Source organism: Ochlerotatus camptorhynchus, unplaced genomic scaffold (genome assembly GCF_037179485.1).
Source record: "Ochlerotatus camptorhynchus isolate MF236.1 unplaced genomic scaffold, CSIRO-AGI_Acam_v1.1 ptg000639l, whole genome shotgun sequence".
Lineage (NCBI taxonomy): Eukaryota > Metazoa > Arthropoda > Insecta > Diptera > Culicidae > Ochlerotatus > Ochlerotatus camptorhynchus.
In genome coordinates, this window is record NW_027041118.1 from 3,220,176 (window position 1) to 3,236,132 (window position 15,957).

A 15,957-nucleotide genomic window follows, 5' to 3' on the forward strand; every position below is an offset into this window, starting at 1 on the left:
AGAAGATGAATGGTAAAAGTTTGATTAGCTCAAATATACGGCGGGTTTGGATCTAATTTCAAAGATTGCACCATTCCAGTGTTTACTGTTTGGTGAAGGTTTATTAAAATCACGTGCTTTTAATATAAAATGTTGACACACTCAGTTGGCTTGTGTAGGTTGGCCACGCCCCCACGGGTGACGATAGAAAGAGACGTCTGTTCGGCTTCACCCTGGAATGGCTATGAATAAGTGATGAGCCATGGAAGCGTGACCGAAATGAAACGAATCTCCACCGTAGCCCGTTAGTATCTGAGTTGGCACCTACCAAGCACGGCTGGAGATCAGCTCGTTTATCTGGTTGAACCAAGCTGCTATCTGTATCTGTAAGCGTTCTGTGATACGCTCGTAGGACCGGTTTATGTTTTTTTTTTGTTGGTCACCACGGCAAAGCTGATATTGTCGACTGTTGCGCGCGTTGTCGCTGGATGCTGCCGTTCAGTATTGCAGCGAATCCCGTCCGGAGTGCGTTGTATTTCTTCTCTATATAGTGTGTTGCGGGTGGTTAACCGATTTCCAACGGAGTTGAGACGGAAAGAAGAACCCGGTGCCTCAAGCCTGCTTCCCCAGCAGTTGTGTCGTCGTTTTCGGTGGACCCACTTCCGGAGATTGCCTCACCACCACCCTCCCGCTCCTATGAGGGCCTTATACGGCCGGCGATGGGTTCTCCCATTTGGACAAATCAGACACTGAAACTCTAAATCCCATCAGACCAGAGACAACACTCCGGAGCCCATCATTGCCTGTTGGATCGCTCAAGCCGTCGGTCGGTCGTTCGCTCGGAAGGTCGTCGCCACCTGCCGGAGTTTTGATAGATAATTTCCCTTCGGCTTGTTCAGTGCACGCTGCGCCCTGTAATGAATTAAATTGGTTTGTTACTCATTTAATTAATATAGGCTAATTAATAAGCGTGAGAAGTGTGCTGCTGGTTGCTTTCGACATTTTTTTCCCTCTTTCCATTGCTTCCATTGGAGAAGGTGAATATACAAACACATTCGGTCTGGAAGAAAACAGGGGAAGACACGTGAGCCTGCAGAAAGTGAATCTTCCCACGTCAGGGTGTGTTCTGTGGTGCAAATTGGGCGAGCGCGGGTCAACGACGCTGATGCCATCACCGTCGCCGTTGTCTGTGATCTCCAGATCGTTACTCGAGTGATGCATAATTAAACAGTGAGAGAGCTTAGCGGAAATGGATATGCGTAATTGAAAGTGTATACGACTTTTATAACTGTGCTGGTTAGAATCGATGTTCTGGTGAAGACAGAAATAGAATGCAACTGGAGAGTGATTAAATTTCTTTATAAAAAATATGATAACTGAATTTTTGGAATGAACATGAAGCTGTTCGAGTGAGTGGTTCGGGAAGAAGAAACCTATCGGTCGGAGGAAATTGCAGGAATAGAATTATTGTGCTGAACGTAACGAGAGCTTCAAACTGTCGGCATTGTCCATAAGAAACTTCTCAGCTAACATGCTGAACAATCTGAGTGCAGCCGGACTGGGAGGTGAGTTTGATTGTCTCAGTTAAGATATAAGGCCGATTGTATCAACATTCAATTTGATTTTGCTTTGTATATGTCAACACCGATTTGTATAAATCCTTATATGTTTTCGTGTTTGATTTGATGTAAATATCTACTGAAAGTGCGAAGCCATCCAGAGCATTATTTTTTTTTATTTTAGCTGTAACTGAAAAATGCAGAACCCTTTTCTATATCTTATCACTGGATTGGCAATTATGCAGTTATCATAGAATAGTACACCTCAATGCTTCGTTTCCAGTCAGTCGTTTTAAATTAACTAAATTAATTATTACGTCTACTGTACAACATCCATTACACATATGTGTGATGATTCTGAACGATGACATAAAGTCATTTTAATATTAACGTGCTATTTTAAACATGGCAGACGTTGGTAATCAACATTGAAAAGTGTCCGGATTTATGGACTAAGCGTGCGCATTTTGCTGATTTACGGTGCTGCATAATAAACAAATAATAGTATCTATAGTATCCAATCAACACTGTTACTTATAAATAAGTTGAAAATACTGTTTAATGACAAATACAATATAATAGTTTATGTTACTTCATTTCAATATTTTATTTTTTGTGTTGCATTTGTAACGGAGTAATTCGTAGATTGCATAATGATAACTTTCATGTATCTACACTGAAAATATTTTTTCGTAAATTCTATTACGTTCGTTCCGTAAAAAAGAGTTTCATAGATATAACATATTTTTCGTAAATTTTACGAAATATTAGTATTGCCTGTCATCGGGCAAAATGCTAATAATATTACGCATTATTAGTACAATACACGAACTTCATTACGTACGGACCTGCAAACTGCTGCTCTTCTCGACTTCTAGTGTTCGTTCCCTTTTCTCGATGAATATTTCAAAAGGTCCTATCTGCTTTGATCGATTCTCTTCATCGACTTTCACTTTTGATAACCACTGCTATGCAAACAGATTTTGCGCTATTGTTACTATTGTGTTGTTTTTTTTTTATCCAGTTCTTTTATTTGGAAGGCTCAATCGCGTTAGCTTTACGGAGCCGATAATTCATTGTTCAATGTTTGTAAAAAAAATCACTTCATTCTATGTCTAGTAGAAGTTGGGCCAAATACTCGTGGTTTACTTGAGGTTAGAAGGGTACATTGTCGAAGGATAGGATCAGGGGAGGAGATTAGGGGTGGGTTTTCGTTGTCTCTTCAGAGCGTTGTCGCAAGTATCTTCTATTTATACTTGCGACAACGCTCTGAATAGACAACCAACGGTTCTACATTCGTCTGGAGTTCGATCGGCTATGGTGGGTGACCAGTGGGCGAAGATGAGACTCATCAAGACTGTGGGACAAGACAAAAAAAAACTAATAAAGAGAGACATAGGGTTGTCTTCCTTGGGCCTCGAGGGTATTCAAAAGTCGCTCTCTGGCAGCGTCATTATCCGTACATTGCCAAACTACGTGATCGATGTCATCGTTACTGTTTGTCCACGAGGTTTATTCTATTGAGATGAGCATCTAGCGAGTAGTGTTTGGACATAAGTCAAGCCTTTAAACCACGCTCTCGAAGCAACATTAGGAATCATTCAGTGTAACCACCGTCCAAGATTTCCAGTGTCCCAATCGGTTTGAGAAGAGGTTCTTATCTAGCGCCCAAAACGACAAATAAAATTGGTTTTTTAGCTAAGTTATCCACGAAATAGAAATTCGATTAAGAGGATCGAGCAATGCAGATAAGACTTTTTGTAATGTTTATCTAGATTTGTGTTGCTCCTGTTGATGATGACCGTGATGCGTTGAGTTTTGTGTGTTGGAAAGCTTTCTGTTGCTATTATTATCCTACTGTGTTTGTTGCTGAGCGTGATGAGTTTGTTTGACAGCCGTCCATGAAGATTTAACCGTCAAGTTGATGTTGGAGATGGGATTTCAATAAAGAACGAACTTTATACCTGGTGATAATGTCCCTCCCCTTGGCTAGTTTTTGCACCTTTTTGCTGGTGGGTGGGCTTAATTTCATGCTTTATAGTGGAGTGTTGGAGACGGTAGGCTAATGGCCGGCGTTACTGGCTCATGCCGCGATAGAATGGCGCCACGGGCAGGCGATGGGGATTACTAAGCTTCCCCTCTCTGATGAACCACTGCATGAGAGAACCAAAGATCTAGTCTAGCAGTGATAGTATCACACTTGTTACTCCTTTAATTGAGAGCCGCGTCGTACACACCAAAAAATTCTGAATTTTACTGGCGATGTAAACATCCATGCATGCAAACATTCATACATGTAAACTTCCTTTTCACGTAAATTAGCAACTTGCAAGAAATGTTGCAAACAAAAGTGGACAGTTGCATAAAATATATGGGATATTGCATGATATGTCTCATAAATTTACACGATCTATAATCTAAATTTGTATGATATATGACGCTCCATTTATGTGCATCATAGTAACGGAAATTTACACTACTTTTTTTTAGCTGTGTAGTACGCTTACGTATAGGCACTGACGTTGGGTGCGATACTGGCGTGTTTTGCCGCAAATCACTCTTATTTTAATTATTTTTACCCAGATAGATTTATTTGGGTTTGCAGGGGAATTATACCATTGAAATATTTCAGTAAGTGCCCAACAGCGCTCCTTCTATTTGCGTGACAAGGTTTCATTGTTGTTTTCATTGAGGTATTACTCCAAAAGAAGCTTCCATAATAATATTCTTAAGAAAATATGAAAAATATATGTTAATTTTATGGATCATACCTAGGGTGGGTGTTCTAGTTATGATAGAAGTTTTAATTATGGTGTGTTCCATTAATAGTCTATGGGCTATAGGGGATATTTATGTAATGTCGGCCTAAGTATCCCTTATTTGGGTCCATACTTAAATTCAGTAATCGACTAAATTTTCAATAGCAACCAAAAAAATCCATTGGTACCGTTCCAATGACGCGTTCATTTACATACAATTGATAAATAGTAGATTTTTGGCGATAGTCCCAATCTTAGATCCATAGGCCAACACAGGTCAAGAAAAGAAGGGGTAGGAATGTGTTGACGTGACACTCGCTTTGATGGAAGCCAAGAACACCTCTGCACTTCCTCGAGGAATCAATGGGATATTGGGTAATAGGGTTGGGTTTGCAGCAGGGTTTTTTTTGGTAAACGATAAGCTGAATTAATGTCCTAACAATCATATAACGCAACGGCGCCGGTGGTGTAGTGGTAAGCGTGATTACCTCTCACCCCAGTAGGCCTGGGTTCAATCCCAGTCGGCGCCGCCGGGATGTTCTAAGGCATAACATCTCTGATCACGCCTTCCTTCGGATGGGAAGTAAAGCCGTTGGTCCCCGGTTCATGAGTTGATGGGTCGATAGGTAGGGTCCAGGTGTGGGAGCTGCCTTCCTGGCACGTCGGTAGCATTGGTGCTCAGCACGGAAAACAAGATCGACGAAAAAAAAAAACAAAAAACAATCATATAACGCAAAGAAGCTTGGGATTGAACCCACGGTCTTCTGCTCAGTAAGCAAAAACGTTTGTCACTAGGCAGACGAGCTCCTTTTTAATCATCGGGTTGCTGTTATTACCATGTAGTCATGTTAACAAATAAAACGATTGACGAATCTTGAATGTGGATGGGCTTGAGATTAGACTCATGATGTTTTGCTCAGAAAGCAAAACCGGTTGCTCTAAGGCCACCGAGCCCCTCATATCACATTATAGCGTTACTCAAGTTTTGATTACTATTCAAACCCGGCATCGACTACAACGAAAAGTTTTACAAAATACACGATAAACAAGCGATCTTGCCATACATTTTTTAATATGAAAGGACTCGGGACCGCGTTTTTTTGCTCAGTAAGAAAGCCACTGCAACCGACGATCTTTGAAATCCTAAAACTAAAAGTTACGAAAGAGTACTTAGGCCTTCATTAAGATCCACTTTCACGCGACGTTCAAAGTTTCGATTTTCTCTTTACGCATGGTTCAGGCAATCATTACAAGCTATGACCGACGTGACGATTGTTTAAGACCTGGTTAAACAAGCTATTGAAATGAAATTACGTTCACGAATTTCACTTGGCATGTAATAAGCAACAGAAATACGCGATAATTCATATTTTCAGTGGTTCATGGTTAATTTTAAATATACTCACGGTACTGCTTACGACTACGACGGCAATTACGACAGCGACTACGACGGCGGCTACGACAACAACAGCGAATTTGTAAATTAGCATTCGTCTACACGGCGAATGAGAACGACCCAAATTTGAGTTTAGTTCACTCATAATCACCAAAAGCGCAGGAACTCAGCGATGAGTAAATTGCCTTATGTTTTTCCAGGTTTTTCCAGGGTTTTCCAGGGAAAAATTCCCAAATTTGAGAAAAGTAAATAATAGATTCACTCAGTCTATTGGTACTACTCCGAGACTGAATAAAATTTTCGTCAATTTCCTCATTTTTCGGCAGAATTTTTAGGTTTTCCACAGGAAACCATGAGACAAATTTTACTCATCGCTGAGTTCCTGCACTTTTGGCGATTATGAGTGAACTAAACTCAAATTTGGGTTCTCATTCGCCGTGTAGGATAAACACCTTTGCCCGGCACCTCCACTGGTTCTTCATGTCCGCTATATGTCACTGTTTGCAAAATTTCTAATAGCAATTACCTTTGTTGTAATACTTCCTGTATTGCCATGGTCATCTGGGAGGAGGGTCGCATCGAGTGCTTTCCCTAAGAACCGTTCACGGCCACCAGCTACCGCCCGTCCAGTCTTGGGCGTATCCAGCGAGACATCCTTTAGCTTACTCACAATCTCCGACACTCAATGCAAATCGCAGGCACACTTACGCTAGTTACAAAAAAACACCCGTCGTCGTCGAACGGCAAAACAAAGGAATCGGTGGGCTATTTTGTGATACGGATTTCCACAATCAACAGGGAATGCACGAATTTCACCACACCCAACTGTGAAACACTTTCAGAAGCACTTTTGGTACACTTTTTTCGAAAACACTTAATTTTGTTTCAAAAATAGTTGCGAGTGAACCAACATCATCACCGTGTAAATAAACTAATATTAAAATTATCACTCGCGATGGCACAAATTTCTGGAACGGGAGAAACAACGCATATATTTAGCGTCAAATCTTCTGCTGCTTGCAAACATGATAACTTCTACTACAACTGCAACTACAACTTCTCGGAAAGCGACCACCACTCACACACGTATAACCAACCGGGAGGCAGAGTGCCAGCGCTAATCCGGCAAATGCAGCCGAAAACTATCTGTGCAAACTTGATTTTTTGTGGATCTGTTTTATGGATCAATTGCAATATATTTATGCGTAATTTGTACAATTCCAATGCTCATGATTTAGAAATTTAGTGATACATTTTTACAATAGTGTTGCTAAATTTCACATAAAATATTGTTAATATTGATATTTTTTATGGATCATCCACACATTTAAGGGATTTTCTCCGATGTTTTATGGATCATTTGGATGTTTTTAAAGGAACGTTTTTCAATATTTTATGGATCGTTTTATCAATTCTAAAGGAGCAAACTTAGGGTGCCATTAATCAGAGAACAATGTTAAACACCATTTTTGTACATGGTATTGTAACTAATCTTATATGTGCTTCATTTTGATTTGGGATAAGTGTTTGAACTGTGGCGTGCATCTATTGCGACATACCCAAACGTATTTTTGTGGTACGACGTAGTGGAAGCGTGTGAGCATAGTTGGAGCATATACCTTATATAATTTAAAAATCAGCTAGAAAACTAGCTTCAAAATGAAGCATTTTAGTCACTTGAAGGTGTCACCTGGGTTGAACTCAGATATAATAAATAGGTAAAGGTCAAAATCAAAAGTACTTGAAACACGTTTAATTTTAGATTGCAAGCAAAAGTGCAGTTACTTAATAATGCATGGGTTATGACTAATTAGGAGAATAAGAGATTTCAATTATTTATTAAATATAATTGCCGGGCTGATTTATTATAATATCATAATCATCAGATGAACTTAAATGAGAAACATTGGAAAGTCTAATAACATTAAGTATATTAACAAAAGAATTGGAATGCGGGGGGTCCACTTAGGGAGACAACTAACCTTTATCTTCCTATTTAGTCTTGAGCTTCAATAAGAAAACGCAAGCAGACTTAGCAGATTAACAAGCAGTGGAATAGATTAGGAATCAAGCTAAATTAGACAATGTGACAATTAATTACTTTTAATCTTTTGTAGGTATTGTTTTCCCTGAGTTTATTGTACTCGATTACTGTATAATTCTCTCAATACGCGATTTCTCATATATGCGGTTAAAGCATTTGAGGTAACTTATTTCTTTTTGTTCAAGTACTAACATTTGTAAGCAGCAGTCAATGTTAATCTATGAACTAAGCCCTAAGTGACTGTAAAATTGCAATTTCCCCATGTGGTATTGATGCATATTTAACTTTTCAACGCACCTACGTCTACGGAGCTTACGCAGAAGTGATATGCAATTCGGTAGATCTTGTCAAACGCTTTTGAGCTTATGTAGTATAGAATTTGTTCGGTACGATTGCGAAATCTTGAAATTATTGAAACGTCCGTTAAATTGACTAATTTGATACAAAGCTCAGTAGTAAAATAAGTAGAATACCTAGGGAGGAAACCAAGATTAATCACCTTGCCAACATAGGCTATTACATTTATTTTGGTGGCACTCTTTAAATGATTTTTTTTTAATCGCTTTGGTTTTTTCGCACGGCGTTCGGAATTCTCGCGATTTCGTAACTTACATAATTTAGATATTTTGTTCGACACTGATTTACTCATTCAATCGGATTACTACGCACACACGTCACAGCATTTTTTCTATAACTATCTTGAAGCAATACACACGGAATCCAGTGTTCAAGATGACTACATAGGCTACCCAACAAACAATTCGGAGCCACAAATAAGCATATATACTGAATAAATGCTGTATAACAGTGTACAATGCTGAATAAAACGGGTTGTCAAATTATAATTTGATAAAACCTCTTTGAGATCGACAGATGCGCCTTTATTCCGCTGCTTACTCTGATTTGATTAATATACTTATTAAAAGCTATACAAACGATGACTGTATTTCTGATTCAACACCAGAAGTTTGATCTGTATTGTTTGTATTGTCAAAGATAGTAACAAAATTTATTCAAATGGGTCAAATCTTATTAGTCTAATTTAATAAATAAATGAAATCTCTAATTCACCTATTAATCAGCTTTTATCTAAAATTCAACGTGTTTCAAGTTCTTTTGATTTTGACCTATACCTACTTGACCTATTTTTATATCTTAGTTCGACCCTGGTGACACCATCAAGTGACTAAAATGCTTCATTTTGAAGATAGTTTTCTAGCTGATTTTTAAATTATATAGGGTATATGCTCCAACTATGCTCACACGCTTCCACTATGTCGCACCATAAAAATACGTATGGATATGTCACAATAGATTCACGCCACAGTGGAAATCCCGAGCCATAGTTCAAACACTTATCCCAAATCAAAATGAAGCACATATAAGATTAGTTACAATACCATGTACAAAAATGGTGTTTAACATTGTTCCCTGAGTTAAACCTCAATGAAATCAACAATGAAAGCTTGTCACGCAAGTAGAATGAGCACTGTTGGGCACTTTCTGAAATATTTCAATAGTATAATTCCCTTGAAACCCAAATAAATCTAGCTGCGTAAAAAATAAGAGTGATTTGCGGCAAAACCCGCCAGTATCGCACCCAACGTCAGTGCCTATACGTAAGCGTACTACGACGCGGTTCTCAAACAAAGGAGTAACAAGTGTGATACTATCACTGCTAGACTAGATCTTTGGTTCTCTCATGCAGTGGTTTATCAGAGAGGGGAAGCTTAAGGTCCGTTTAGACTATCTGATTTCTTGGGCTGATTTTGACCGCCGCTATAATGAAAAATCTGCTCGATTTTACTTTCGACACACTTTGTCAATCCCCCCTGTTTGCTGGTGTTCACACTGCTTGCACATGTCCAAAGAACTGTCAATTTAGATTTCAAAACAAAACTGTATCAGGAGTCAAAAGTAAATACTTCCATAATGAATTATCGGAAAATTGCTCTAACTTCTGGCTCATCTCGTCTTGCAAGAGCTGCGATATGAAGGCGAAAAAGGATTTCAAAACTTTACCAGGATGTCGATACCAACTTTCCGTAAGCTAGTTGGAAAAGTTCTCGATAGATCTACATAATCCCTTGAGTTCTAAACATTTCTGTTATGAACTCAATTCTGCATATTTCTCTGAAGATTTTCGGAGGTCCCTGAAGTTTTGTTTCTGTTCTCTGGTAAAATATCTTTCTGCAAATTTCTCGGTAGTTCTGCAGATTTCTTTGATGTTCTGTGTGTTCTTCAGAAGTTCTGCAAATTTCTCTAAAAATCTACAAAGTTCATGCATCTATGCAGATTTACGAACTTCTCAAAAGTTCTGTAATTTTGTCTGTTGATTTTCATGATTCAATGAATATCTGCAAATACTCGTGCAAATATCTCTGAATATCTGCACAATTTCCTAAAAAATAAAAAATTATCTAGAAAGCTTCCCGGAAGTTTAAGAAAGTTCTCTGAAGATCTACTATTTTTTCTGAAGTTGTGCAAATATTGTTAAAGATCAGCAAACTTCCCAGAAGTTCTGTAAATTTCTTTTGAAATCCGAGAGCCTCAATCAAATTCTGAAAATTTATTTAAAAATCTGCAGATTTTTCAGTAGATTAACAATCTACCCACTGAACTTTTCTGAAGTTTCTAAAATTTAATTAAAATTCTGTTAAATTTTCTGAAGCACTGTATTTCTGCTCTGAAGATCTACGAACTGCCTTAAAGTTCAATAAATTTCTCAGTAGATCTGAAAACGTCTCTGAAGTTTTGTAAATTCCGTTGTAGGCTCTCGGGCTACCCTGAAGATCTGAAAATTTCGCTGAAGATCTTCGAAATTACCTAAATTTCTCAAAATTTATCGAAAAACATATGAGGTTCCTTGAAGTTTTAAATATTTTTCTCAAGATTTACAAGTTTCCCTGATTTTGAAGTTTCCTGTATAGATATTTTTTTTTAAATCGCCGAACTTCCCTGAAGGTCTGAAAATTTCTCTGAAGATCCATTAAGATTTTAAAAATGTATCAGAAAATCTGTACACTTTCTTGAAGGCCTTCAAATTGACCTGTAGAGATCCATGACCATTCTTGTGATTTTTTCAGAAGTTCTGTGATTTCTTTTCAAAGTTTTGCAGCTTTGTTTTGAATAACTACGAACTTTTCGGATGTTCATAATTGTTCAGTAGATCTCCAAACTTCTGTGAAATTCTTTACATTTTACTGTAGATTTTTGGACTTGTTTGAAATCCTGCGAATTTCTTTAAATTTCTGTAAAATTTTCTAAAGTTTTGTAGTTCTGTTCTCAAGATCGACGAATTACTCTGAAGCTCAATAAATTTCTTACTACATCTCCGTACCTCTCTGAAGCTCTAAAAAATCTTAGAAGGCTCTCAGACCTACTGTCAGGCATGCTTATTCTTATATAAAACATGCTGTTTCGTTGACCTTGTCATGAACAAAGCCATTGCGGCATATCGGCAAATAAAAATCAGTCAAATCATAAAATGGACAATATTGAATAGTGAAATCGGTTTACCTTGCTGCTGGATGCCATCAGAACACAAATCAAGCGTTCTTTAAACACAAACCTTTTTCGACAACTCAAACGTCAAATCTAATCATCATGTCGAAAAGTGTGAACGCATCCGAACATTGCATCCGACAAAATTATCGAGCAGTTCGCTCGAATCAGACCAAGAAATCAGATAGTCTAAATGGACCTTTAGTAATCCCCATCACCTGCCCATGGCGCCATTCTAACGCGGCACACTTCACTATGAAGCATGAAATTAAGCCCGCCCACCAAAAACGTGGTGTAAAAACTAGCCAAGGGGAGGGTTTAATGGTTACGGAAGTTTAATGGAACATCTTAGCCATAAAAAATTATGATCTTGATATTAATACATGAAATGCATTGCACGATACATGAGGGAAAATATCAAGAAGTAATTGCTGGAATTTGTTCCTGAAATATCGTTCCAATAGCAAACTATGCAATTACTGTATCAAATCAATTACAAAGTACTATAGTTTAAGTATTTGTTCGTTATGTAAAAATCAGGATTTGTTTTTAAAATTGTTTTCAGCATGCTATTCTTGACATTATTTCTTGGCCAAATAAAAATAAAGATTTAAGACTCCACCTTCGCCTGTTTGCCTTTATTTATTGAATGTTATCAACGCACTAGTTTGGTTTCCAAATGTTAAAAATTTATCTTAAAGCTAACAAAAATTGTCTTCTCGCGTGAGTCGCGTGACATGTCAAAATCAAAAAACTGAGAAGACTCGGTTGAACGTCCGTTGGGGGGCGATTAGTCCGGAAATCACCGTATAGTTAGTTCGCCTGGGTGCGATCCTAAGAAGAGAGTTGCCCCGAAGCACACGGGAGCGAGCTTGGACATTGATGTTGCCGAGCAGGGCTGGACAATCCATACAGCCGGTTAGAATATCAGCGATGACAAGTGTCTTAGCCACCTCACGTCGTGTTTGGAGGGTGTCCAGCTGGATCATGAGGCAACGGCTCTCGTAGCTCGGTAGATGAAAGGGATCCCTCCAAGACAATCTTCGGAGAGCGCATCTGATAAAATGCCACTGTACCGACTCGATTCGTTCAACATAATTTTGGACTGGAGAAGCATATTCCAATGTCGTTCATTTCGTTCACATTCAGCAATATAGTGATTTCAGGCAGTATACTTCTCGGAACTCTTTTGCTACCTGAAAAATGAAGCCAAGGTTTCGTGAGGCTTTCGTGACTACGTACGACAAAAGCGGCTTGAACGAGAGTTTTTCGTCAAGAATCACTCCGAAATCTTTAACCTGGTTTTCCCACTGCAATTGAGTGCCCATCAAGGAATAGCCGAAAGTTTAACTGATTCGAATTTCTCGAAAATGTAACTACAGATACTACTACTGGAATTTAAGAGCATGCAGTTCATCTCACACCACGTTTGAATTGTCTCCAGATTTTCTTGCAGCTCCTTAGCATATTGTAACGATTTCACGTGCATGTAGATTTTGAGATCATCAGCAAAGGATAAACGATGGGATTTCAGCAACAGGTTGACATCGTGGAAATACACAGAAATGAAGTAATGAAATTGGGTTGTTAGCGGAATGCTTAAATAAACCAGCAAAACAAAAAGTTTATCTTCCATTTTATTCCACTTAATTAATTTTGGTATCCATGACAGATACGTATTTCGACTACAATGTGCAGTCTTCATCAGTGTCATTCCCACTAAAGAACTTATCAAAATCTAACCCCCTTGAGTACTCATCTCTTAGGTAAAAAATTCAAGATCACAGGTATAAAAATGAAACTGCAATGTGCTGAATCGGAACGTACCTAACTAATAAAAACCAAAGATTTAAGTAGTGTTGAATCGCTGAGAAGTGAAAGGCCCGCAACTGATATCCGAACAGCTTATATATTTAATTTTGTGTGTGTGTGTGTTCGTTGGCTGCTTCGATATGGTCACAAAGGGCTTGCACTGTCATACCATATTCGATCAGCCCTTCCAACTTATCCGACTTTGGAGCGGGAATCTTCCGCACCTTTTCCAGTAACGCGTTAATCAACAGCTCCGGGCGTCCATATCGCATACGAAGTGCCTCGATTACCTGCGGTACCGCAACAGGCAATACCAACCTACAGCGCACCGTCTCGAGAGCGGGTCCTTTGAGGCACCGTTGTAGTCGGAGCATGTAGTTGGAGATGAACATAGGCCAATCCGCGGGATCACCCGAAAACTGTGGCAGATCGCGCGCCAACGATTGACGTGCGGCAAGCTGATGCGGTGACGGACCGTTCTGGTTAGCGTTCAATCGCTGCTGCTGCTGCTGCTGCCGATGATACCACCCCTCCAACGACGTAGGCTGTACGTTCCTATTCGTTGTGCGCGCTAAGGGTTCACGCTGCTGTTCGTTGTTGGCGAAGGGGATGCGTTGCTGTTGGCGACTATCGAGGGTATTTTGCCCGAAATCGCGAAAATCAAACAGTTGTTCCCTGGTAACAATGGGAACCGTTTCGAAAGGGATCGCGAAGGACTTATGAGGGACATTACCATCGTTAACCACTATCGTTAACATTACTCTTACCTGCACCGCCAACCTCATTGGCATGCGTTTTCGGGTAGGCAGCAAGGTTCCTAGGCTGCTGGTTACCTTGCTGTACATTGACGAATAGAATCGGGGAATTCATCTGACCGATCGTTGGGCTGATGTTCCAATCGGTTGGGTCTAATCCAAGCTGCCGTTTGCACTGCTGCAGTTCACGTCTCAGCTCCTCCATTTGCTGACTGGTTGGCAGCGCTCAAGCTGCTTTTCGAGATCGCGTAAAGTCTCCACAATCTCGCGATTGTTTACATCCTCGAGCTGAGCGACTGCTGGCGGATTCGATTGTCCACCCGCCGCGCCGTCTTTTGGCTCCGGATGGTTGCTGATCCAATCGGAAACTCTTTCTAGTCGTTCGCGATTGCTTACCCGGCTCCGGGATTCGATCGCCTTATCCATCAGTACCAACTGCTCGTTCAAGAATTTCTTCTGCAGTTCATGCTCCATTCGTTGTCGTTCGAGCTCCTGGCGTTGCTTCAACAGGGCGAGATTGCGTTGTTCGTTGGTTGTACAGCTGCTCGAAGAGATGTTTCCTGGTGGGGGTGGATTCGGTGGGGGTAATGCAGTGCAGTTCGAACACATCCACGCTCGGTCACTGACGGACTCCGTCACACCAGCCACACGAAAAGTGCCACCACAGATCACACCCATCGCATCGGCATCTGGATTGTCGCAGGCTGCACAATCCTCCTTCTGTACCATCTCCGGATCTCTTGCGGGAATCGACAGCTGCTCGATGAATTATTTGAAGATTGTTTAATCGCTGAGAAGTGAAAGGCCCGCACTGATATACGAACAGCTTATATATTTAATTTTGTGTGTGTGTGTGCTTCAAATCTATAAATTGATTTTGGTTTAGTTTTACAAGTTGTTGTTAGGTTAGAATAGAACTTACAATTCAGTGGCGATTTTCGCTCGAATGGCCTTTCTGGTCAGCATTCAACCGCTTGGTGTATAATCCAGGGCTGGTAGTGCTGATGCGATATAATAGTAGTGACTTTAGTGACTAAAATTACGGAAATAGTGACCAAATAGTGACTTGCAAATACTTGTAAATACTAGGTTTGATATTGACATAAACTATTTATGCCATGGAACATAAAATCTAATTTCATCAATTTCTCTAATTTAATCGAATCTAACAACGGAATGATGACTAGCAAATAGTCATTCTCATTTTTTTTATGATCTTGAATTTGATTCTGCGTTCGAAATCTTTAAAGGTACATTTTTCGCTGAGAACTTTTCACAGAATTTCTTCAGAATGATCTCAATAACTTTTTTTAGAATAATTCCCCTTCTCTTAAACGATCAGGCAAATAAGTTTAACTAAAATAATATTGTGTTATTGAAATTCTTTGCAGAACAATCAACAAAATTCTTGGAAATAGATGAGGGATGAAAGTAAAGAGTAAATAGTTCCGTTATAGTGTGCGATTAGTATGTAGAAAGGAGAAAGCGAACAAAGGACAATTTTGAGGAAGGTACGAATCGGGTAGAGCTTCTCCTTTACCAAGCTCATCCGTTAATGAGGGATGGTGAGGGGTGTTTCCCCCTGCCACCGGCAAAAGGGACGATCGCCGATTTGCTCATATACCTCCGATGTGCGGAAACAGTTCTTCACACTCAAGTCGCCATCTGACGTAAACAACTACCCGATTCGTACCTTCTTCAAAATTGTCCTTTGCTCGCTTTCTACTTTGTATATACAATTTTCATACTGCCGTACTATAACAGAACTATCAACTCTATAATTTAATCTCCTTATCTATCTTATAAAATCTCCACTTTAAGTCTGATATTTGACGTTGAGCATCTCGTTTAATTCACGCATGAAGTAATAACACATGATTAGTTAAAGTAGATTATTTTTGAATTTTTATTGATTCTTCTAGGAACTTCCTGAAGGCTCATTTCATATAAACATGTTAAATGTATTTGAATTCTCTTTAGAATTTACATGCAATTTACCTCAGGAATTTCATAAATTTCTGCTTAGAATAATCTTGGACTTCTTCCCTGCATTCAATTGGAAATTCAATTCGTATTCTCCTAAGAATTCCCATAGTATTTCCTCAGAATTCTCAAAACAACAATCCATCACAGAATAACTTTAAAAAAT

General features: G+C 39.3%; 1 protein-coding gene across 5 annotated transcripts in view; it reads left to right on the forward strand.

Annotated features, from left to right (window-relative positions):
- Positions 1-424: 424 nt before the first annotated feature.
- The window catches only part of otp (orthopedia), a 175,720-nt gene continuing 160,187 nt past the window's right edge, over positions 425-15,957 (forward strand). For 2 of the 5 annotated variants that reach the window (XM_065237699.1, XM_065237700.1), the window contains exon 1: positions 425-1,544. In XM_065237699.1, the coding sequence (XP_065093771.1) occupies positions 1,511-1,544 (34 nt within the window). In that variant the 5' untranslated portion in view covers positions 425-1,510. The remainder of the gene's footprint in view (positions 1,545-15,957) is intronic. The other 3 variants (XM_065237701.1, XM_065237702.1, XM_065237703.1) reach the window with 3 other exon arrangements.